The sequence below is a fragment of the Myzus persicae genome, unplaced genomic scaffold (genome assembly GCF_001856785.1).
Source record: "Myzus persicae strain clone G006 unplaced genomic scaffold, MPER_G0061.0, whole genome shotgun sequence".
Taxonomy (NCBI): domain Eukaryota; kingdom Metazoa; phylum Arthropoda; class Insecta; order Hemiptera; family Aphididae; genus Myzus; species Myzus persicae.
Window position 1 is genome coordinate 24,781 of NW_019104056.1, and position 22,182 is coordinate 46,962.

General features: G+C 29.2%; 7 protein-coding genes across 10 annotated transcripts; 4 read left to right on the forward strand and 3 right to left on the reverse strand.

Annotated features, from left to right (window-relative positions):
* The first annotated feature begins 314 nt into the window (after positions 1 to 314).
* LOC111038124 (diphthine methyltransferase) lies at positions 315 to 8,228 on the forward strand. Of its 2 annotated transcripts, XM_022321069.1 has the most exons (6): positions 315 to 680; positions 757 to 1,033; positions 6,875 to 7,180; positions 7,259 to 7,519; positions 7,639 to 7,777; positions 7,839 to 8,228. In XM_022321069.1, the coding sequence occupies exons 3-6, from the start codon at positions 6,886 to 6,888 to the stop codon at positions 8,188 to 8,190; spliced, it is 1,047 nt and encodes a 348-aa protein (XP_022176761.1). In that variant the 5' UTR covers positions 315 to 680; positions 757 to 1,033; positions 6,875 to 6,885; the 3' UTR covers positions 8,191 to 8,228. The 2 variants fall into 2 exon arrangements, with proteins under 2 accessions (XP_022176761.1, XP_022176760.1); XM_022321068.1 differs by lacking the exon at positions 757 to 1,033 and having other exon boundaries at positions 319 to 680.
* LOC111038122 (DNA replication licensing factor Mcm5) lies at positions 1,607 to 4,116 on the forward strand. Its single transcript, XM_022321065.1, has 3 exons — positions 1,607 to 2,503; positions 2,574 to 3,301; positions 3,378 to 4,116. Exons 1-3 carry the CDS (start codon positions 1,703 to 1,705, stop codon positions 4,036 to 4,038), a joined length of 2,190 nt encoding a protein of 729 aa, XP_022176757.1. The 5' UTR covers positions 1,607 to 1,702; the 3' UTR covers positions 4,039 to 4,116.
* Positions 8,143 to 9,537, reverse strand: LOC111038128 (barrier-to-autointegration factor). Its single transcript, XM_022321075.1, has 3 exons — positions 9,373 to 9,537; positions 8,758 to 8,916; positions 8,143 to 8,549 (listed from the first exon to the last, which is right to left on the reverse strand). The coding sequence occupies exons 2-3, from the start codon at positions 8,893 to 8,895 to the stop codon at positions 8,403 to 8,405; spliced, it is 285 nt and encodes a 94-aa protein (XP_022176767.1). The 5' UTR covers positions 8,896 to 8,916; positions 9,373 to 9,537; the 3' UTR covers positions 8,143 to 8,402.
* A 385-nt stretch (positions 9,538 to 9,922) lies between these two features.
* On the forward strand, positions 9,923 to 13,361 carry LOC111038123 (dnaJ homolog subfamily C member 2). Its single transcript, XM_022321067.1, has 3 exons — positions 9,923 to 10,081; positions 10,240 to 10,532; positions 11,447 to 13,361. Exons 2-3 carry the CDS (start codon positions 10,300 to 10,302, stop codon positions 12,942 to 12,944), a joined length of 1,731 nt encoding a protein of 576 aa, XP_022176759.1. The 5' UTR covers positions 9,923 to 10,081; positions 10,240 to 10,299; the 3' UTR covers positions 12,945 to 13,361.
* A 54-nt stretch (positions 13,362 to 13,415) lies between these two features.
* On the reverse strand, positions 13,416 to 16,477 carry LOC111038121 (DNA replication licensing factor MCM4). The gene is made up of 2 exons (XM_022321064.1): positions 16,241 to 16,477; positions 13,416 to 16,169 (listed from the first exon to the last, which is right to left on the reverse strand). The coding sequence occupies exon 2, from the start codon at positions 16,165 to 16,167 to the stop codon at positions 13,510 to 13,512; it is 2,658 nt and encodes an 885-aa protein (XP_022176756.1). The 5' UTR covers positions 16,168 to 16,169; positions 16,241 to 16,477; the 3' UTR covers positions 13,416 to 13,509.
* Positions 16,478 to 16,674: 197 nt separating this feature from the next.
* On the forward strand, positions 16,675 to 19,665 carry LOC111038125. 3 transcript variants are annotated; one of them, XM_022321072.1, is made up of 4 exons: positions 16,675 to 16,934; positions 17,911 to 17,931; positions 19,123 to 19,367; positions 19,433 to 19,665. In XM_022321072.1, the coding sequence occupies exons 3-4, from the start codon at positions 19,136 to 19,138 to the stop codon at positions 19,600 to 19,602; spliced, it is 402 nt and encodes a 133-aa protein (XP_022176764.1). In that variant the 5' UTR covers positions 16,675 to 16,934; positions 17,911 to 17,931; positions 19,123 to 19,135; the 3' UTR covers positions 19,603 to 19,665. The 3 variants fall into 3 exon arrangements, with proteins under 3 accessions (XP_022176764.1, XP_022176763.1, XP_022176762.1); XM_022321071.1 differs by lacking the exon at positions 17,911 to 17,931; XM_022321070.1 differs by lacking the exons at positions 16,675 to 16,934; positions 17,911 to 17,931; positions 19,433 to 19,665 and adding an exon at positions 17,938 to 18,758 and having other exon boundaries at positions 19,123 to 19,206.
* Positions 19,666 to 20,179: 514 nt separating this feature from the next.
* Positions 20,180 to 22,182, reverse strand: LOC111038127 (MIP18 family protein CG30152). The gene is made up of 4 exons (XM_022321073.1): positions 21,782 to 22,182; positions 21,633 to 21,712; positions 20,488 to 20,671; positions 20,180 to 20,420 (listed from the first exon to the last, which is right to left on the reverse strand). The coding sequence occupies exons 1-4, from the start codon at positions 21,963 to 21,965 to the stop codon at positions 20,323 to 20,325; spliced, it is 546 nt and encodes a 181-aa protein (XP_022176765.1). The 5' UTR covers positions 21,966 to 22,182; the 3' UTR covers positions 20,180 to 20,322.

A 22,182-nucleotide genomic window follows, 5' to 3' on the forward strand; every position in this document is an offset into this window, starting at 1 on the left:
TTTAAACACAGATGTATGATAGTAGTTAATATATTAGGTACCTATCTGTGGATTAAGACATTTAAATAATATTTTTTTAAAACCCCTCGACATTGTGTAAATGTATAAATAAGGATTTTGATTTAAATAAAAGCAATTACTCTAATGTCCATTGTATTAGAAGTTAATTATATACCTATACCAATGATTAAATGTAACGTATATTTAAGCAATGTGTTTACTTTTAAATTATTTTAAAAGTATATATTTTTTTCGTTCTTTATACCTATTATAGGTAAAGAGCAGCAGTTTAATGTAATATATAATTATCATCAGTTAATCTATGTTTTTATTCAAAGTTAAAATTGCATTACTAAGACAGGAATGCATTGCTCTATTTCGAGTTTCTGAGCATGGAACTTAGTAGTTTGGTTCGTAATTTCAAATTTCGATATTTCATATCAAATATGTTAACAGTTCACAATAGATCAGTACTCACTACTCAGTAGTCACAAACTGATAAAATTTTTGCTGGTGTAAATGTGGACATGGTTAACTCGTTCGTATTTCAGTTAAAATTCAGTTTAATTTTTCAAGTGCATGACGTTATTAACAATCAACATTTTCATTGTTTGACATTTGAGTTATATGAAACCATTTGAATTTTTTAAATCATAATCCAGTTACATTTTAATCTGCAGGTAATGAGCCGATGAGATAATAAATTAATATTTTTAAATTTATATCACGTAGATAGGTTCTGTGTCTGTATTTCAGTCTTATAATATAAAAACCATGGACTGTGTCATTAAATTCGTCAATGGCAAGGGCCAATATAGATCTTAGTCCATAGTCAATGGTAAAATCGAGCGACGTATTTATTATGAAAACTAAAAAGTACAAGCTAAACGCAGTTTGAAAGATCGCAACCAACATCCATTTTGTCACGTATAATAATTTAAACATAACGAATTACGACACTTTTAAGTTGTACGTTACAATATACCCACATAGTATAGTACAATAGTACATCATAATACACAAAGTGCATTAGGTAAATACTGATTTGAGAGATTGCATTATGGTTATAACTTATGGTCTATAATAATTCATAGATATTTAAGTGAATTAGGATTTATAGTGATTGATCCTGTAATATTTGTAATTAGTTTGATTGACAACATTATCGTTAATTTGTAATTACTCTAAAAAATTTAGTTTTTCATTTTTCTATTATGATTTATTTATTTTTGTGTTTACTGTATACAAAATTACAAAACTCAGCCCACCTTGTCTACATAATCGGTAATAAAATGGTTTGATAAATGATTACTTGTTGCTAACTTCCAATCAAGTAATAATAACAATGTTTCCCGCCATTTACCATTAGGTACAACTATCAAGTGCTTTGTGTAGGAACTTAGGATATACTATATAGTAATAACTAATAGCCGACAGTCGCATTATACTGAATAGTGAATGGTATTCACTCTTCGGTGTTCTTACTTTTTTGCTAATGTTTGTACTCAATAGTCAATAGTGCATATACCATACTATTATTTTAAATTTCAGTTTGTCAGTGCTGTACTTAATATTTATTTTGACTATTTATCGTTTAAATTAATTTTTTTATTTCAATATTTTTTTACGGGGTAAATTGTGAAGTTTTTTTAAACATTTTATCGTGGTGTTATTAAAATTGTTGAAACATAATTAAAAAAATATGGAGGGTTTTGATACACCTGGTATATTTTTCTCTGATACATTCGGTGACGATGACAATTTGGCATCATCATTGATGAACGCAAGAACAACTAAAAAATCGTTCAAAGAATTCTTGAAAACATACAACGAAGAAAATTTTAATTATAAGTATAGAGATACATTAAAACGAAATTGTAACTTGGGTCAATTTTGTTTGGAAATAAATGTTGAGGATTTAGCTGGGTTTGATGAAAATCTTGCAGATAAGTTGTACAAACAGCCAGTGGAACATTTGCCGGCATTTGAAGAAGCTGCTACAGAGTTAGCAAAAGAATTGCTTGCTTCTGACAACTTAGAAGATATTGAGCATGTTCAAATATTACTGGCAACTAATTCATTGGCTTCTTCTTTGCGTTCTATTAAATCTGAGTCGGTTTCTCGACTTGTCAAAATTCCTGGTATTATAGTATCCGCTTCAAGTATTCGGGCTAAGGCTACACAGATAACATTGCAATGTCGATCTTGTCGAAATGTAGTGCCACATTTACCTGTGAAACCTGGTATGGACAGTTATATTTTGCCAAGAAAATGTACCACTGAACAAGCTGGCCGCCCACAATGCCCTTTGGATCCTTATTTTATTATACCGGACAAATGCAAATGCGTTGATTCCCAAATTTTAAAATTACAAGAATTAAGTGACTCGACACCTCAAGGAGAAATGCCACGACATGTACAATTATATTGTGATCGCTACTTGTGTGAACGTGTAGTTCCAGGGAACCGTGTAATGGTTGTTGGTGTTTATTCTATAAAAAAGGTAAACATTATTTAACAAATATGATTTGATTTTTGATATATTTTTTAGTTTGAAATTAATATGTTTTCAGGTTAAGACTGCAAAAAAACAAAAAATTACCGAAAATTCTCGTACTGTGGTTGGTGTGCGTGCTCCCTATTTAAGAGTTTTAGGATTCCAAATGGATGATCAGGTTGGAGGTTCTACTTTTACTATTCCCACTTCTGTTGAAGATGAGGAACTATTCAGAAAATTGTCATCATCTCCTGATATTTATGACCGTATTGCCAAGTCTATTGCACCTTCTATTTTTGGATTTAGTGATATAAAAAAAGCAATAGCTTGTCTGCTGTTTGGAGGTTCTCGAAAAAGACTTCCAGATGGTTTAACTCGGCGTGGAGACATAAATTTATTGCTTTTGGGAGATCCCGGTACAGCCAAATCACAACTTTTAAAGTTTGTGCAACAAGTTTCTCCAATTGGTGTGTACACATCTGGTAAAGGTTCTTCAGCTGCTGGACTCACAGCTTCCGTAACTCGTGATCCAACATCTCATAATTTTGTGGTGGAAGGTGGAGCAATGGTTTTGGCTGATAGTGGTGTCGTTTGTATTGATGAATTTGACAAGATGAGAGAAGGTGATAGAGTTGCGATTCATGAAGCTATGGAACAGCAAACTATATCAATAGCTAAGGCGGGCATAACAACTACTCTTAATAGCCGTTGTTCAGTGATGGCTGCTGCAAATTCGGTATTTGGTCGATGGGATGATAGTAAGGGAGAAGATAATATTGATTTCATGCCTACAATCTTATCTAGGTAATATACATTATAATATTATGTACATATTATTAGGTTTGAGAATTTAATGAAAAACAAATACATTTTTTTTCAGGTTTGATATGATATTTATTATTAAAGATGAACATGATCAAAACAGAGATATGACATTGGCGAAGCATATCATGAATGTACATTTAATGAATGGTCAAACCAAGCAAGAAGTTGAAGGTGAATTACCTTTGGCAACAATCAAAAAGTTAATAAATTACTGTCGTCAACGTTGTGGACCTCGATTATCTGAAGAAGCTGGAGAGAAGCTTAAAAGTCGTTATGTTATTATGAGGACTGGATGTCATGAATTGGAATCTGAGAAAAAACTTGCCATTCCTATTACTGTCAGACAACTAGAAGCTATCATTCGTATTGCAGAATCATTAGCTAAAATGCAATTGCAACCTTTTGCTACTGACAGCCATGTAGATGAAGCTTTAAGATTGTTTCAAGTATCTACTCTTAGTGCAGCTACATCAGGCTGTTTGTCCGGAGTAGAAGGTTTTTCAACTGAAGAAGATACAGAAACATTACAGAGAATTGAGAAGCAGTTGAAACGTCGATTTCCAATTGGATCTCAAGTGTCTGAATTCAGTATTATTCAAGATTTTTTGAGACAAAAATATCCACAAAGGGCCATAGACAAAGTTATATATTTGATGATCAGGAGAGGTGAAATACAACACATTATGCAACGTAAAATGTTAATTAGATTAAAATAATAATTAAAACATTACAAGTAATAAAATATTTTCATTTAAAATGTAATGTACCAATTAAAAATGTATTTCATATTATGTTCAAATTTATAAAAGATAATAGTAAATAATCTAACTTTTTTGTTAACCTTAGTTGTTTATTTTAATATAAATAATGAAATTAAAATGTAATATAATTAGCCTTTGAACTACAAACAAAGTACATATCTGTAAACTAATTGTCAGGGGCATAGAGGAAGGATTGTTTTAAAATTTTCATTGTTTTTATGTTTCTATAACTCCATTGACTTATTCCTATAATTAATATTATATTTTTATATTTTGTAATTTATTTTACCATAATTTGTAATATTATCATTTATCATATTGCTATAAATGTTTAAGCCATATTAAATATTGAAAACGATCCAACCTCCACCATCTATTATATTAAAATAATGTAATCAAATAATTTCTTGAGTCAATCCAGGAAGAAATTTAAAAATATTTTACTCATTTTTTCAAACTATAAACTTTTAATAAATCGACTTCTTAAACTGATGTTTTCTTTTTTTGTTATTTTATTTATTGAGTGAGTTTTGTTGCCTCTGGGCTGGATGGCAAATTCCAAAATATTTTGGTGCTGCCTGCAATAGTGTAAGGCAGCGGTTCTCAGCCTTTTTAAATTCGCGACCCCCTATAATGTCACTAAGATGTCCAACGACCCATTTATAATGTATGCATTAAAAAATTTAACCAACTGTTATTATTGTATTTATTTGTGTTTATACTTTACAAAAATAGGTATATTATGTACACTCCAATGAACGTTTTTATCGACTATCGGACTATCCAAAAAAAAATATATATATTATAACACTTACTATTAATTATAAGATTCTAAGTGAAACAATTTTTTTCCCATATGGATTGACAACCTTAAAATAATTGTAGGCGACGACCCCCCGGTTGGGAATCGCTGGTGTAAGGTACTCGGGAGGCTGAAGCACCCCTACCTCCATTGCAGTATTATTATTGAACAAAAAATTTACAGAAATTGAAGTTTCATTTACAATAATTTGTAATTTTAGTAAGAACTAAGAAGGCACTTTGTTTTTCAAGCCCTCTCTCCTATATAAAAATCCTACAACTGCAGTTGCATATGTTACATTTTTCTAGAGACCAGATACCAAACAACTCATGGGTGACATAGCTATGCCATAATTGATATTAATTAATAACCATTAATTAAATAACTTGTTTTAATCAATAGTTTTCCATTTTTTTTTGTTATACATAATTTATTACTTTTGCACTACTCACACATAATATAAAATTTTTTATTTTTTTCAAATTGTTGATTTTGTATTATTTTTTTAAAAACAAATTATTAAGTAGGTATAAGAGACTAGGAATTTGATTTTTCAACTAATAAATAATTAGTTTTATATAAAAACAACCACACAAATTTTAGATAAATATTAATATTATATTATAATGTAGCTCATAGTTTTTTTAAAAATTTTCTTATGGGTTTATAAAATTTAAAATTTATATTTTATTTTCCACCTTAACTCTAATACTTTCTCACAAATCTACAACTGCTCAGTACTTATTTAGAGGAAGGGGGGATAGTAAGTTATATTATATTAACGAAATATGACTTCTCATGGAAGCTCTCAGGCCTTGGATAATTGTTGTTTTTTTATTCCAAAGAAGAAGACTTACTTCAATGGACTCCAATTTTTTATTTTACTTCAAATGGTATACGATAATTTGAAAAAAAGCTTAAAATTGTCTTTAGTTTATAGACCTATTATAAAATTTGAGATTAAAATATTGTAAAACAAAGTTCAATCCAGGTTGTAGGATATTTCCCTCAATCTATTAAAAAAGTAATTAAATTTGGTTGATTCTACAGACCAGAATAATTATTTGTGACTCCTGTTGTATATTTTTGAAGAAAAAATTATGTTAGCATCAAATGCCTTAAGGAATTGTGTTATAAGTGTTATAACCACAGGCATGACTAGACCTCATCCCCAGCAGCAGCCTAGCTTATAACCGGGCCTACCTTAATAAACCAAAAAAAGCACTATGTACAAAGGTCGTATTTTTTTAAAGTCCTCCCATTCCTTCTGGCTTACCGATGAAATATATATATATATAATTTAAAAAAAATTCTGAATTATCTATTTACAATTAATAATCTACAGTATTTGCAGTACTTACCTTTTAGAGATTAAATTCAAGTCTAAAAATATTATTAACTACAGTCCTGCAGGATTACATCACCTAGCTACAAATCAAAAAAATAACACAACAATAATATAATATCCAATAGTAGATGATGCGAATCATATCGTTGTATGTCTCAAGTCTATAGTATAGGTTTTTCTAAAAAAATAAATCTTTTTAGCTAAATAGTAATTATAGCAATACATAAGACATTTTTTTTTAAATAAAAGTAACCCATCTGCAGACTTACAACTCGGTTGATTGGCGGCTTTTGAAAATGGCAGGGGCAGCCCCATTGTTATACACAATTTTTGGAAAACTATCATTTTTTATATTATGAAAGATTTTGTAACTATAAGACATTGTTAAAAGCAGTGCTTGATTTAAGGGATAAATTTCCTCTTCTTAAAAAAAAAATATTTGTCTGTACCTAACAAATAATATATTTTTCTAATTATATTCTAATCAATTTAAAGACATTTAAATATTCAGGTATGCACATTTTTTTTTAGACTTTTGCAATCCCCTACAATTTTTTCCCCTCATCTTGCACTGCTAGTAAGAATAACCATCATCGGGTAAATTTAAAATTGAATTTTCCATTTTATGATATTTTTTACAGGTGTCTAAAGCATGGAACTTTTTGCATCATATGATACTATTTATCCAGCAGATACTGTAGAATGGTGTCCGATACCAGAACACAGCAATGTATTTGTGTGTGGAACTTATAAGCTTGACGAGGCATCCAAAACAAAAACTGGCACTATCAATTTATTTTCTTTAAACAATCAAAACCAAATCAAATTGGTCCAGAGTGTTCCCGAAGATGCTGTGTTGGATTTAAAATGGAATTCTTTTATTGTTTCTGGACAAATATTACTAGCGGCTGCATTGTCTGGCAAGCATGTTAGTGTATATCGCTTGGGTGAGGTTTCAATAGTTAATAATCAAAACACAAGTGACAATACATCAATGTTAGGTTTTATTAATTGTTTTGTCTTAGATGAAAATGGATCTGACTTGTCTTTAAGTTTGTTCACTAGTTTTGACCTTCCAAAAACTGATGGTGCATCTAATATGAGTTTATCAATAGCTTGGTCATGCCCTTATGAAAATGGATCACAAAGTATTGCATTTAGCGACTCATGTGGTTACATTACTTTAGTAAATTTAAATGATCAACTCATACGCAGTTTCAAAGCTCATGATTTTGAATCATGGATAGTAACTTATAATTATTGGGAACCAAACATTTTATACACTGGTACATTTATTATTACTTATTAGTATAAGTGTACAACACACCTATTTTTTTAATTTAGTTTTCGAGTATATAACTAATTTCTATTTTAGTAGGTATCTAAATAATATTTCAAATTTTAGGTGGAGACGATTGTAAATTTAAGTGTTATGACCAGCGTTTACAATTTGAAAAACCTGTGTTTGAAAATAAAGAGCACGAACAAGGAGTAACAACTTGCTCATCCAATAAAATTAGAGAAAATATAATTGCCACAGGAAGGCAAGTTTTGTTTTGTAAACAAATATCAATAATATATTAATTTAATTTATCAAATTTTTAGTTATGATGAAAATATAAGGCTGTGGGATTTACGTAACACCAAGCATAGTTATAATAGCGCAAAAGTTGATGGTGGAGTTTGGAGATTAAAATGGGAACCTAATAAAGAAGAATATCTTTTAAGTGCTTCAATGTTTAATGCTGCACATATAATAGACACATCATTAAATGCAGCTAATATTTTTCAATCATTTGGTGAAAAAAACAATAGGCTTTACTATGGAGCAGATTGGTGTTACCATAATGATACCCAATTTGAACAAGCTACTAAATCAAAAAACAAAAAAATAATTGCTACATGTTCATTTTATGACCATAGGTTAGATTTATTCTTTGTCAATATGAAATTATAAAAATATATATTATTCTAAATAAAGTGATTGATAAACAATAATGTATCCATTTTATTATTTTCTAATGAATTACAGAATAAGAAGTTTATTATAATCTTTATGCATATAGTTTAGTATATGGAATATTTTACTTATATTTAAAAATGAATACATACAATCTTCATTAAACATAACATAAGATAAGAATTTAGAATTATTTTTACAAAATTCATCTACAAAAATTCATCACACCACGCTTTTAAGCAAGCATGACAATCTTTTGATTGTTTTGAGTTGGCTTTTATGGTATCTTTTAACCAGTCACAGAATAACTCTTGATCCATCTCCAAAAGAAGAAATTGACCTAATACATTGTAAGCCTAGAACAAAATAAATAATAATAATTACTCAGTTGGTAAAGAAAAAAATTAATAACATTTTTTTTTTATTTCACATTATTGTAAACCGTACATAGTGTAATATAAATCACTAAAATATAAATGTTTTACCGATACAGCTATTATTTATAAAATATAACAGTTGATATTATTATTTGGGTAAATTAAAAAAGGTCTTGGATATACTTACTTTGTTGAATCCTTGTTCTTTCAGTCTGGTTGCTAGTACAGCTCCAATACCAGCTAGATCTTCAACTGGTTTGTCTCTCATAGGCTCCCCAGAAAACGCTTTGTGTTTTTGGCTGGTTGTGGATGAAGGCGTCGTCATAATTATGGTTTATTTAGCGATCTGAGAAAAAATTATCATCCAAATAATGGTCTAAGGCTATATGTGTATCAAGCTGCAAATTATATGAGTGAAAGAAAAAAATGATTTTGAATACAATGCGAAGTCCAGTTCTAAAGTTTCATAGAAAAGAGATTAAGTAGTATGATAAGATAATAAACAAATATGTATTATATTTGCAAGCAATGTGAACATAAAACGTATTTCCATGGGCTCAAATTAAAAACATTATTTTCATTATTACGTAGTTTCACCCGTTTCGTAATTGGGTTGCAAATCGTTTTTTTTTTTAAATCGATGACTGGTCAACTGTCACAAACAACGTAAAACCAGTATATGAAATTATTTAAATCAAATTCAAAACGTATATTCGTATACACAAATGAATGTCTGTTGTTTATGAGTGTGTGCATGAAATTATAAATTGTAATACGCAGTACTATAAAAAAAAATACTTACATATATAAAAAATAAGTATAGACGTAAAGTAAAAAAGGAAAATTTAAATTGGTTATTCCGATTTCCTACAAAAAGAATCGTTCAGTTCGTTGAATAAATTAACGATAATACAGTATTTAATAGTTAATACGTTTATCACAGATCTGCCAATTTTTTATAATCATTGACAACAGGGACATCTGGTATATACGTTGTATGTCGTAATATTACTCGTTGTATACATCTTGTATCGTGTGTTAAAGTCATCTCGTAATTATTAATTATTTTAATATTATAATATTTAAATGTATAATATTGTTTAATGATGACATTATAACTTGTTATTTTAACATATTCGGTACGAGGGGTGAGTTTTGTGTACCAGACTGTTGAGAGTTTCAGGGATTCAGAATTTTGGAGTTTGTCGCTTGCCGGTTGGATGTAATACACGCCTGGTGCAAACAAGTGGTTCACCATAGTTATGAAAGAATTTCAAAGACGTTCTAAACTAGTGTATCTTGACTTTTTATATATTTTATGAAATTATGAAATGTCCTTTGAATTGTTCAAAGCACCTAACCTACAAATTCCGAGACAAGAAATATTGCTATATTCAAAAAAATTCTTTTTGGAGATTTTCGAATTGCTTGAGGTCCTGGTGGCTGGTAGTGCTTAATTAACATTATTGTGCGTTCGATTTACATTTAGTCCGTTATTTAACAATTCGAGGGTAAGTACAATTTGTCAATATTATTAATGTAACGACTAATACAAATCTGTGTTAACTTAACTCAAGTTAATACAAATATAGGTCTTAACTTAAATCAGTATGTTTTACATGGGTAAAATTTTATTTTTTTCAAAGTCTAAATATATTTGTTATTTCAGATTATGCGCATATAACTTTGATTGTGAATATTGTACGTTATAAATATACCTGCATATATAATGAAAGACAAAGAGAGACCACCTATATTAAATGTTCAACATCGTACGGTTGAAACTGTTGGACCATGGATATTAAGATATTTGTCGGGTTCCACTGTTCAAGATAAATGTTTAACTAATGGTGAAGAAGTAGAAGATACAAACGAATCATTCATTGATGAAGAAACTGAATCAGATACCATTTATCTAAAAACTCTAGATCCCAAGGAATGGAAAGATCAAGATCATTATCAGTAATTATACATATATATATATAAATATATTTAGTAGTAAATAATCATAATCTTTACAAATTTGGATAATACCATAGAGTAATACTACTATACTACTCAATAGATGATACAATGAACCATTACATCCATTATGAATAATTAGGACATCAATATTAAAAATATATAGATATTATAGTAAAGAGTGATGAACCAATCCGTTTTATGTTTCATTATACAACATTTTGAATATCATACTATTGTATTCCTACAATTTCTGATTTCTGATTGTAACCTAACTATGGTTTTGCTGTACCCAATAGTGATGAAAAAAACAACTTAATTATTTAAATAATTAAATTTTATTTACCTAAAACTAATTTTACTATTACTTTAACTAATATGAAAACCAATTTATTCTGCTATGCTTCTAAAGTACAAAATGTTTTTTTTATAAGTACAGTACAAAGATAAATTTATGAATTTTGATTCTCCACAAGAGTGCCTACCGTACTTATACCCATTTACGACACTGTAGATCATATTAACTGTTAAAAGTGATTTTCAATTTTGCTAATAGCAATCTATAAATGTAATATAAAAGTAGACACCTATACAACTTTTGCAGGGCATCAAAATTACATCCACACTCCCTACTACTATATTTAGTTACTTTTGGCATGTATCCAATTTTGTTCATGAACAGATTTTAAAAAATTGGTATCCTCATGTTTTTGATAAATCTTAAACTTTATATCTGAAATGTTTGAAATCAAATCTGACCAATAAATGTTCTAAATATTGTACCAATTTGTTGAAGTATGTAAAATTTTAAAAATTAGTGGAAAAACCCGTTTAGGTAGTTCAAATTAAATTTGCCAATTTTGTGCAGTATTTTTTTGTAATTTAATAATTAACTTTTTTTTAATACATTTTAGGGTTTTAGGATTATCAAAATTGAGATATAAAGCCACTGAAGCACAAATCAAAACTGCTTATAGACGTAGAGTTCTTAACCATCATCCGGATAAAAGAAAAAAGCTTGGCGAAAAAGTTCAAGGAGATGATGATTATTTTACATGTATCACCAAAGCTTGGGAAACTCTAGGGAATAAAACTAAAAGGCGTGCCTATGATTCAATTGATCCTAAATTTGACAACAGTATTCCTTCCAAGGAAACGGCAAAAAAATCTGACTTCTTTGAATTATTTGGTCCGGTGTTTGTTCGTAATAGTATGTGGTCAGAACAAAGTTCTATACCACTTTTAGGAGATATAGATAGTAGCCGTGATCATGTTGATCGTTTCTACAATTCTTGGTATGGTTTCAATTCATGGAGAGAATTTTCATATCTTGATGAAGAAGATCGTGAACAGGCTTCAGATCGTGAAGAACGAAGATGGATTGAAAAACAAAATCGTGCAAATCGTACTAAGCTGAAGAAAGAAGAGAGTACTCGTATTCGACAGTTAGTTGATCTAGCATATGCTAATGATCCAAGACTTTTAAAATTTAAAAAAGAGGAACAAGAAAGGAAAGCAGCTGTGAAACAAGCCAAAAAAGATGCAATAAGACAAAAACAAGAAGAAGAAATTAGACTAAGAGAAGAAGAAGAAGCCAAAGTACAAAAAGAAAAAGATGAACGCGAAGCTGCAGAAAAGGCACAACGAAATGCACTTAAGGCAGAAAAAGAAAGTCAAAAGAAAGCTTTGAAGAAGGAACGTAAACATATAAGGGATTTATGTAAAACACATAATTACTATATTCAACATGGTGATAATGTTATTGAAATAATGTCAGGTGTTGAAAAAATTTGTGATCAACTTTCTGCCATACAACTTAAACAATTATCCAGTGCCCTCCAAATAGAAGGTCGCAAAGCATTAATAGAAAAACTTAAACAAATGGAATGCAGAGTTGAAATGAATAATGTTATTAAAAATGATATCAAAATTGTTGAAAAAAATAATAATGATTGGGAAACAGATGATGTTCAATTATTGATTAAAGCGGTAAATTTGTTTCCAGCTGGTACAAGCCAACGTTGGGAAGCTGTTGCAAATTTTATCAACCAACATAGTAAAAATGGTGACCGAAATGCCAAACAAGTATTAGCAAAAGCTAAATCTCTTCAAAATACTAACTTCACAGACAATGCTTTAAAATCTGAAATGAACGCCAATGCCTATGATCAATTTGAAAAGGAAAAAAAGTGTGAATCACAAATACCTGAAGTAGTTTCAGAACGCCCAGTTGGATGGTCGGCAGATGAGCAAAAATTATTGGAACAAGCTCTTAAAACATATCCAAATGCAGTTAAAGAACGTTGGGATAGAATAGCAGAATGTGTTCCAACAAGAACGAAAAAGGAATGTATGAAAAGATATAAAGAAATTGTTGAAATAGTTAAAGCCAAGAAAGCTGCTCAAGTGTAAAAGTTTATCAACTATTCTGAATACATGTTAACAAAACTTAATGTTTTTATTTAAATTTTTTTTGTTTTGTTAATATTTTTGAACAAAATTAAATTTTTAACTCAATATAGTTTTAATGACCATTAATCATTTGACACAATGTAGGCAGCAACTTGTAAAATGTATTCATTTTTATGAGGTGTACCAATTTGTAATAACATTTAAAAATCAAAAATTCTGTTTCCCTATTTTTTACAGAAAAGATGTTGATTATTAATTACTAAATCAGTTCAAAAAATGTATATAATTAATATACATTATGAAGTATAAATATTATTTTTGTATTACTTATGTTCATATTCTTATGATCCAAAATAAATAAAGTTGAACATTTTGTGGAGTGGGAAGAAGTTTGTCAATAAAGCAACTATCTGTTAATGTTTGAATGACATTTTTTTATTAATGATTTCAAATAAAATACTTAGAATTCCTACATACCTTAAAAAATAAAAATACACATGTCATTAATAATAATTAAAACAGAAGTTATTCATCATGTGAAAAAAAGTATAAATTATTGAAAAACTTAAATACTACGAATAGTGGTTCTTCCCGTAACCATTATTTGCCCTAGATCTTGTACTTCCTTAAGAGCATCATCTAACATTTCTCTGGTTACTTGAAATTGGAAAGCTGATTTAGTTTCACTTAATAACTTTTGATAGTTAAATATAGTAGATTTTGGTTGGCTTGATATCACTTTTGACAAATATTCTGCAAGGTCATGTCGTCTTTGTCTTGCAGCTGAACTCAATCCTGTAGTAAGTATTCCAACATCTATTTTGCCTGAAAGAGGATCAGTAGCACTTTGCTTAAGTGCTTCTCGGTATAATCTCCAAGCTTCATCAACATCAGTCATTTCCACGATGTTTGAATACCTCATTTTTGCATGAGCTTCGGATAACCTTATCAAAGATTCTAACTGTCTTGGATATGCAGACACTTGTCCTCTACCACTTCCAATAGTCCTCATGTTTACATAATATTGAATAAGTTTCTGTCTGCTTTCTTCATTCAAAATAGGTTGAAATGTTTCTCGGCCATAAGTTATATAATCTTGAAGTAATGTAGTATCCATTTGCTCTTCACGCTCATAGTGCTCACTTTGGTAATACAAAGATACCAAGTGATTGGCCAATCTTCTATCATACTGTTCGTTTTGAGGGTCCAACATTAAAAATATTAAATCAAATCTGGATAACAGTGTGTGTGGGAGTTTTATATTTTCTATAATGGTCTTGTTTTTATTCCACTGTGATTCACATGGATTTGCAGCAGCTAAAATAGAAGTTCTAGCATTCAATTGACAAATAATACCTGCTTTGGCAATACTTAAAGTTTGTTGTTCCATAACTTCATGCAATACACTCCTGGCCGACTCGCTCATTTTATCGAATTCATCAATGCAACAAACTCCATTATCAGCCAAAACTAAAGCTCCGGTCTGTAAAACCAGTTGTCTGGTTTCAGGATCTCTAATTACATAAGCCGTCATACCGACAGCTGAAGACCCTTTACCACTAGTATACTGACTTCTGGGTACAATATCATAAACATAAGACAAAAACTGTGATTTACTTGTACCTGGATCACCACATAATAGTATATTTATTTCAGACCTCAAATGATTTTTCTTTTTAGAAGTTTTTCGGGTCCCTCCAAAGAGTTGCATTAGTATACCTTTTTTTATATCGCAATTTTCATATATAGATGGAGCCAAGGCATTTGACAATCTATCATAAATATCTTCTGTTTTAGATAATTGTCGCAATACTTCAATTCGCTCCTCACTTATTTTATTTTTCTCTTCAACCGCAAATGATATACGGCTATCATTACTTTTCAAAAAGTGTAAAATGTCAATGTGAGTCCTGTATACACTACGGAAGTTTCTCATTCTAGGATTTATTTGCATTGGAACGGCTCGATAAATACCTGTTACAGATACACGGTCACCAGCTTGTACAGTTTCAATAAGTTCATTATAAGAGTATAAGTTTACAGTATGTGGAGTCTGACCAGCTGGCATTTCATCAGGGGATTCTTGAAGTTTAGTCAATTGTTTATCAGTAAAATTAGATTGATTATGTACTAATTCAAAACAATGATTAGTATTACAATGGGGACATAAAGTCGGCTCAGCAATATTACCACGATCAATTTCTACAATAGTTGTATAAGAACATACAATACAACGAAAAAATGCATCACGCATCTCAGGAATTATGTCACTACATCGAATAACCATTCCTGAAACAGTTATTAGCTGATCCATATCTTCAGGATTAAGGAATCGCATATTCTTGGTTTTTTGTACATTAAAAGGTCGCACTTGAAGAGCTTTAGTGACATGTGTCAAATCAGCTGCTGGATATTTAGTGAAAAATACTTCATTAACAACTGTATCGAATACTGGGATAACTTCTTGAGGGTAGCATATTAATTGATCATAAAGTTCAGAATCAAATTGATGCAAGTGAGCACAATTAATATCTACATATGGGATTTCCATTTCCAAGACATTACTCAATTTAGTCATATAATGAGGCAATTCAGATTCATTGACACAATATGTTTCAATAAAATTTTGGAATCTTAATCGACATTTATCAACTACTACATCTGTACCCCAAATGACTAAATTGGGAGCAACATCCTGGTTTTCAGGATCAGGACGAGGAGCACCATTTTCATAGTTTGCAGTATCCACTTGCCTTTGCCGACGATTAACCGATAAGTTATTTCTTTGAACTGAACCACCACTACGCATTGTGAAACCTGTAGCCCGAGAATCTACGGAACTTAAAGGGGAGCCGTAGTTTATCGGAGAACTAAGGTCTACTTCACTGGTACGCAAACCTTGCAGAGGGCTTGTCATAAAACGACGACTGGAAACAGAACCAGGTGTTCTGGTATGAGGTGAGCGGCCATTAGCTCTTGGTGTAATGTTATTTCTAGAAGGTGTCCTTCCTTCCCTTGGAGTAGTAGTACCATTTCTGGTGGGAGTCCTTCCTTCCCTTGGAGTGGTAGTACCATTTCTGGCGGGAGTTCTGCCTCCTCTTGGAGTAGTGGAATTATTTCGAGAAGGAGTTTGTCTTCCCCTCGGCGTTGTGGCACTATTCCGAGGAGTACGGTCTCCTCTTGGCGGAGTGTTACCATTTCCTTGAGGTGTGCGACCAGACATATCTTAAATCACAATACAATATAAATTATACTTGATCAGCTTCAACCAAATATAGTTATGAAGTTGTATTTACCTGAGTCCCTTAGAAAAATAAATACAATGAAATGTGAGATTTAATACAACTATGATTAAAAAACAAATAGTTAGTCTAGTTACTATTAATAAAATTTATTACACAAAATATAAAACAATAAAAATCCTAAGATCAGAATTTCGAGTCCTCACATCAAGACTTCAACAATTCACTAATGGAGAGTTAGTACTCTGGCGAGCACTGAGTAGTGGAGTGAAGACAATACAATAAAAATAAATGTATCAACAAAATTGGCGGCAAAATATAAATAAATGACAATGATCATAAATGATTTTTAAAGGTTAATACTTCTAATCAGTATAGCCATTTCTCATAACACAAATTACATTATCAAATTTAGAAGATATACTTAGGACATACTGACAGACAATAGAAATTAAATTTGTTATCTGATAAACATGATATGACAAAGTGGCGCGTAGTTTTTTACTTTTTACTTTTTAGACCTAGGCGATTAAATACTAAACAATAAAACAGGAATTTTAATTTTATCTGTTATAGAATAGTTTATAAATGAACCTGTGAATTGTAATAAAAACTGCTAAACAACGATTTCTGTGTATCGACTATAGACTCTTTAGAGTTCAAATATTGAAATACATGAAACATTTCAGTTATAATACTGTGAATTATACTCTGTTCTTCAATTTAATTTTTGAAACCCGATTTTAATGTAAGTAAAATTATTGCATATATACAACAGTTTTATGTTTTAACCAAATTTATCAAGTTATTTGGTTATACGATATTAGGCAGTTTTATTATCAATGAATACATTTAGTTTACTGCATTTTTGCTTATACTATTGTTGGAAAATATAAATATATTAAATATTATTATTTATATTATATTTATATTTTAAATATATATAAATACAGACAGGGAATAAATAATCTTGGTTAGCAGTTGCGCAGATCATTTTATAACTGGAAAATTCTAAAAACCTATAAATGTAATAGCCTTCACCTACTGATCATCATTAATTACTTTGAATTTTATGAATTAATCAGTAGGTACAATATTACACTTACAATATAGTTATTAATGATATTACCTTTACCAGCTACTAAGATCCACCATATAAGTGGACACAAACCTACCACAAAATTATTAAATATTTTTCTGGGGGGAGCGGGGGCATGTGCCTCCGTCCTTACACATCTGGGCATTTGTGCTACTGTATATGTAATAAGATATTCTATGATTATTGTTTGTACTGTAATTAGCAATGTATTATGTTTTTTGAGATGATTTTAGTTTGTTTCTATCTTCTCTTAATAATTTACCCCAGAATATGTCCTTCTACATTGTTGTGATTGTTACATTTAATTAATTTTCAATTACTAATGATATCTACCTATTTAAAAGACAGGTAGCAAGAACTTACAACAAAACAAAAGTTATATAGATGGTTTCACAGTATGTAGATAATACATTTTACCAGCCCTAGTGGTTGTGTACATTCTAAATGATGTAGGTATTATGTTCCCAATAACGTTTGGCAAAATTTAAGTTTTTTATCAAATTTCCAAATAGTTTTAAATTAGAATGATATTAGTGATGGTTGTTTTAAATAATTAAATTCAGACATAATGTATAATTTATATTGAATTCTAAGCTATATGTTTGTATTTTTGTTTTTTTGACAGATTGTGTAAGTAAATATCGAGGTAAATATATTAAAATTAAAATATATATTTATAAAATACCTACCTATATCAACAAACAGAATGGCATCAAAATTAAAAACTACAGATACAGACAAATTAAATATGGGAATGAAATCAATAGTAAATGAATTTAAAATCAGTTGCGATAAAGTCAAACAATTGAAAGACAACAAAGAGTTATTCAATCAAATGGAATTTACTGTCAAAACTTTATCAATTGAAGGTGAAAACGATGACTATGCTACACAATTTTCAAATTTCAAAGAAGCTGTGAAAAATGAACAATCGTTTTACTTTAATAAAACTGGAATTACTCACAATTTTTTATCAAAAAATGAACAGTTAGAATCTGCCGCAAACATCCTACAAGAAACCGGCATTGATGATTATAATGCTAGTAGCATATTCACTAAATATTTGTCAATGATTGAAAAATGTAATAAGCAAAAAGAGTTTATTGATGACATTGATGAACATTTAAATAAATTAAAAATAGTAATTGAACAACAGAATGATCTTAAATGTGAATTATCAAATATAAATTACTCACCTGTAGGATATACAGCTGAACCTATCAATATTAAACCAATTAAAAGTATACAAACCGTAGATGACTGTGATGAAATTGTGAAGTTGGTCAAAAAAATAACGGACATTGAAAAGAAACAAGAAGAAATCTATTCAGCAACTTCTGAATTAAAATCTGAACAGAAAAAAATGTACCATGGATTACCACCAAATATGGATCAAGCAATGATGACAGTACAAATAGCAGAGCAAGCAATGAAGGCTATATCTAAAAAATTAATGGAAAAACTTTAGAAAATGTAATTTTATAACTGATCAAAATGAATTATATTTTTATTACTTACTATTATTGTAAAAATTGATTTATAAACTGGATTTTTGTAAAACTGGATTTTATAACATATTTTATGATGAATCTATTAAAATTTATACAATTTTTTTGTACTTTTATTATTTTTAGTAGGATTTTTAGTAGTACAATTAATATATATTTTCTAATAAAAACTGTGTATATACTTTTAAGTAAAAATATCAAATCATTTTCCCGTTGAATTGGTCAAAATATTTTACCATAAATTATTTTTATTTTCTATCCAACGACAAATTGAAAAAAATATTGCAATAAAATGTATTGAAATTATCATTTTTAATATTTTTTTTTAGTAAATAATTCATTATGAATGATGAAAAAACAACAATGGAATACTTATTTCAAGTAGAAAGACAAGCAGAAAAAATACTTCTTAATAAAAGTGAAATGGTTGCCTTGGATAAAAGTAGAAATAGTAATCGTATGGCCATTAGAGCATTAACAAACTGTAAAACACCAGAAGACAAGATATGGATGGCAGTTGGATTATCCTTGGTAAAAGTTTCTGTTGAAAAAGCTAAAAATATGCTACAAGCAGGTACACCTATATTTATGTCATTAATTTATTTTCATTGTATATTAAAATACATAAATAATTTTCAGATCAAGTTACTTTAAATAATCGTATGAACATTCTTCGAAGCGACATTAAAGTAGATGTGAATAAATTGAATGATATGGAATATAAAGAACCAGTGAAAGGATTATTTTTAAATCCACTCACAAAGAAAGAAATGAAAGCAATGAACCAAGTACTCGGCATAGTTGAATAAGAACAAAGTGTCTTATTATTAATACATTAATTTAAATGAAAATAAAATTATTGACTTAGAATATTATGCATTTTTTGTGAGTATGTTTATACTTTAAGTACTGTCAGGTAATTTTTTTCTATATAACTATAAATGCATTATATTATACAGTTGTAAAAGGTCGTAACTTTGGGGGAGTTTCAAAATTGTTAAAAGTAAAACAAGAGATTTTATATGTAAAAATGATAAGTGTCCAGTATCCATATCAAAAAATTATGGACACCCAACATTTTTTTCTCAGTTACGGCCTTGCAGTTTTAATTATTTTTTCAAAAAACACTGATAATTTCATAACTAAAGACTTTTTAAACATTTTTTAAGATTTAAACATTTTAAGATGTTACAAACCATAGTTTTTTAAAAGAATTATTTTTTATTATTTAATATTGCCTTATTGGTTTCACTTTTAGGTTTTTACTGTTAAGTTTGTGTGTGATAACTATATATAAGTATAATATTATTCGGATTATTTTTGATTTATAAAAATCATATCGCATTCTCTGATTATGATTTATAAATATACAGTACAATAAAAATCTATACTTCAATAATATTTACATATAATTCAAATTATTTAACACAATTTACTTTAATTGATCATTAAAAAGGCGTACACCATCGTATAAACTTTTTCTTCAACATAAATATATAATAAACATAATATGTACTTAAAACTAACTTTTATTCTTCCTCTTTTATACATTTTTCAACTACATCTCTTAAACTTGGATTTTCCATCGCAGCTGCCACACGTTCCTTATCGTTTATTTGTTTGTTAACTGTAAATGTAATGAGTTAGTATATTGATAGTTCAAAATTAATAATAATCCATAAAATTATAATTACTTTCTTCTTCAGTTGTGTGAGCACCCTCTTTAATGTATATATCCAATTTAACATTCTCCAAAATAGTTCTTATAACTTTTATCCTTATGCTAAGGCCAATTAAAGTAGCTAAACTGCAATGTGGTACTGTAGGATTAAATTCAATTCTGACAGTATATAGTTTCAAGTTTCTTTGATTAATTACCTGCAATTATTATTATCAAAGTTGCCTTTTTAGTAATTTCCCGTGCAGCAAGTGACATAAATATATTATGATTCTGGCACGTGAAAATAACCATAAAATATCAATCTGGCAAGTATCTGTGTAAAAGGTGATGAATGTATAACAATTATTATTTGAATAGATTACTCCTTATATTATTTTAAAATAGGTACCCATTAATTCACATGCAAAGTAGAATATCAGCGTACAAGGTACAACCGAATACATATTTTTACGTTGACACATAGTGATATTGATAGAAATCATCACAGTAAAAACTTTTCAAATAACTCATTTAATTGAATTTTGTTTATATTATATGGTAAGTGTGAAGGTAGAACAATTGAATTGTATAAAAAAATTAACTTAATAATTAATTATACATGCAATCCTCATGCCTGTATGATTCAGAAATATTTGATAAATATTTTTTATAGACTCATGGAAACTATACTCTGGCTCAAAAGAGAATAATTAGCCGGGCCAACTGAATTATACCAGTGCTGCACATCTCCCACTAACATGTCAATGTTAACGTGATCAGGGGGTTCTTGACATGCAAATTTCATTATTGACGATGCACATAAAGTGATTGTTCTTTTTTGAGGCAAAAGATAGTCTGGTATTTTAGAATATAAACAAAAGTAATGGTTTGTTTAATGAACAGTGATGAAGAGTAATAATAAATAGTTATTTTAAAATGGATTTTTTTCTTTTCTGTTATGCATTGCATAATGTGACCAATAGTATAAAAAATTGTAAATGTAAATAAAATATGTACATGCATGCACAAAGGTGGCTGACCCTAAAAAATATGGGAATGAAGCTCACGGGAAAATAAGAAAATAAGTGTACACAAGTATAAGTATAATTTTTATGAAAGAATATATTATGATACCTATTTGTCTACCAATTAATAAAATTCATTATTTTGAATACTGACCTCTACTCCATTTTCATACACGACACTAAGGTCTTCCAGGGTAGCTGGTTTCTCTGGATCCTTAATTGTTCTAATAATATCTGTTTGTTCAAAAATAATTTTAAAACCAATTAATTATGTTGTGTAAATATAAGACTGATGATACCTACCATAGATTTGGTCCTTCAATTCTTGTGTTTTCTCATCGATTTGTTCGTCTGTAGCCTCAATTGCAATTGTATTTGTTGTCGCATTTCCACTGTCATTTTTTAAATACTTCTCTTGAATAATTTTTTTTGTTTGTTGCATGAGATTAGCAAACATCATCAACAAACTACTTATAGTCAAAATCATGAGCAAATTTTTTTCTTTGTACTTCGGTTTCGATAAAAAATATAAATTTCATGCACAAAATTGGTTTTATGAGTATAAATTTAAATTTTTTCGTTTTACACATATGCAGTTACTATATGGTTAGTCTTACTGATTACACATTACAATACAAATGAGTATGTTTATTATTATTATTTATTAAAAAACAACCACCAAGTAACAACAACAACAACAACAG

What these genes read in the sequence shown, in the direction of transcription:
- LOC111038128 (XM_022321075.1), bottom strand. Translation starts at nt 8,895, where the DNA reads ATGACGACGCCTTCATCCACAACCAGCCAAAAACACAAAGCGTTTTCT. An exon ending in AAGAACAAGGATTCAACAAA is followed by an intron (nt 8,550 to 8,757) that starts GTAAGTATATCC and finishes ATTTTGTTCTAG; the next exon opens with GCTTACAATGTATTAGGTCA.
- LOC111038122 (XM_022321065.1), top strand. Translation starts at nt 1,703, where the DNA reads ATGGAGGGTTTTGATACACCTGGTATATTTTTCTCTGATACATTCGGT. An exon ending in GTGTTTATTCTATAAAAAAG is followed by an intron (nt 2,504 to 2,573) that starts GTAAACATTATT and finishes ATATGTTTTCAG; the next exon opens with GTTAAGACTGCAAAAAAACA. An exon ending in ATGCCTACAATCTTATCTAG is followed by an intron (nt 3,302 to 3,377) that starts GTAATATACATT and finishes ATTTTTTTTCAG; the next exon opens with GTTTGATATGATATTTATTA.
- LOC111038127 (XM_022321073.1), bottom strand. Translation starts at nt 21,965, where the DNA reads ATGATTTTGACTATAAGTAGTTTGTTGATGATGTTTGCTAATCTCATG. An exon ending in ATTGAAGGACCAAATCTATG is followed by an intron (nt 21,713 to 21,781) that starts GTAGGTATCATC and finishes TTGAACAAACAG; the next exon opens with ATATTATTAGAACAATTAAG. An exon ending in TGTATGAAAATGGAGTAGAG is followed by an intron (nt 20,672 to 21,632) that starts GTCAGTATTCAA and finishes TAATAATTGCAG; the next exon opens with GTAATTAATCAAAGAAACTT.
- LOC111038124 (XM_022321069.1), top strand. Translation starts at nt 6,886, where the DNA reads ATGGAACTTTTTGCATCATATGATACTATTTATCCAGCAGATACTGTA. An exon ending in TGTTAGTGTATATCGCTTGG is followed by an intron (nt 7,181 to 7,258) that starts GTGAGGTTTCAA and finishes GTTTTGTCTTAG; the next exon opens with ATGAAAATGGATCTGACTTG. An exon ending in ACCAAACATTTTATACACTG is followed by an intron (nt 7,520 to 7,638) that starts GTACATTTATTA and finishes TTCAAATTTTAG; the next exon opens with GTGGAGACGATTGTAAATTT.
- LOC111038125 (XM_022321070.1), top strand. Translation starts at nt 17,992, where the DNA reads ATGGCATCAAAATTAAAAACTACAGATACAGACAAATTAAATATGGGA.
- LOC111038121 (XM_022321064.1), bottom strand. Translation starts at nt 16,167, where the DNA reads ATGTCTGGTCGCACACCTCAAGGAAATGGTAACACTCCGCCAAGAGGA.
- LOC111038123 (XM_022321067.1), top strand. Translation starts at nt 10,300, where the DNA reads ATGAAAGACAAAGAGAGACCACCTATATTAAATGTTCAACATCGTACG. An exon ending in AAAGATCAAGATCATTATCA is followed by an intron (nt 10,533 to 11,446) that starts GTAATTATACAT and finishes AATACATTTTAG; the next exon opens with GGTTTTAGGATTATCAAAAT.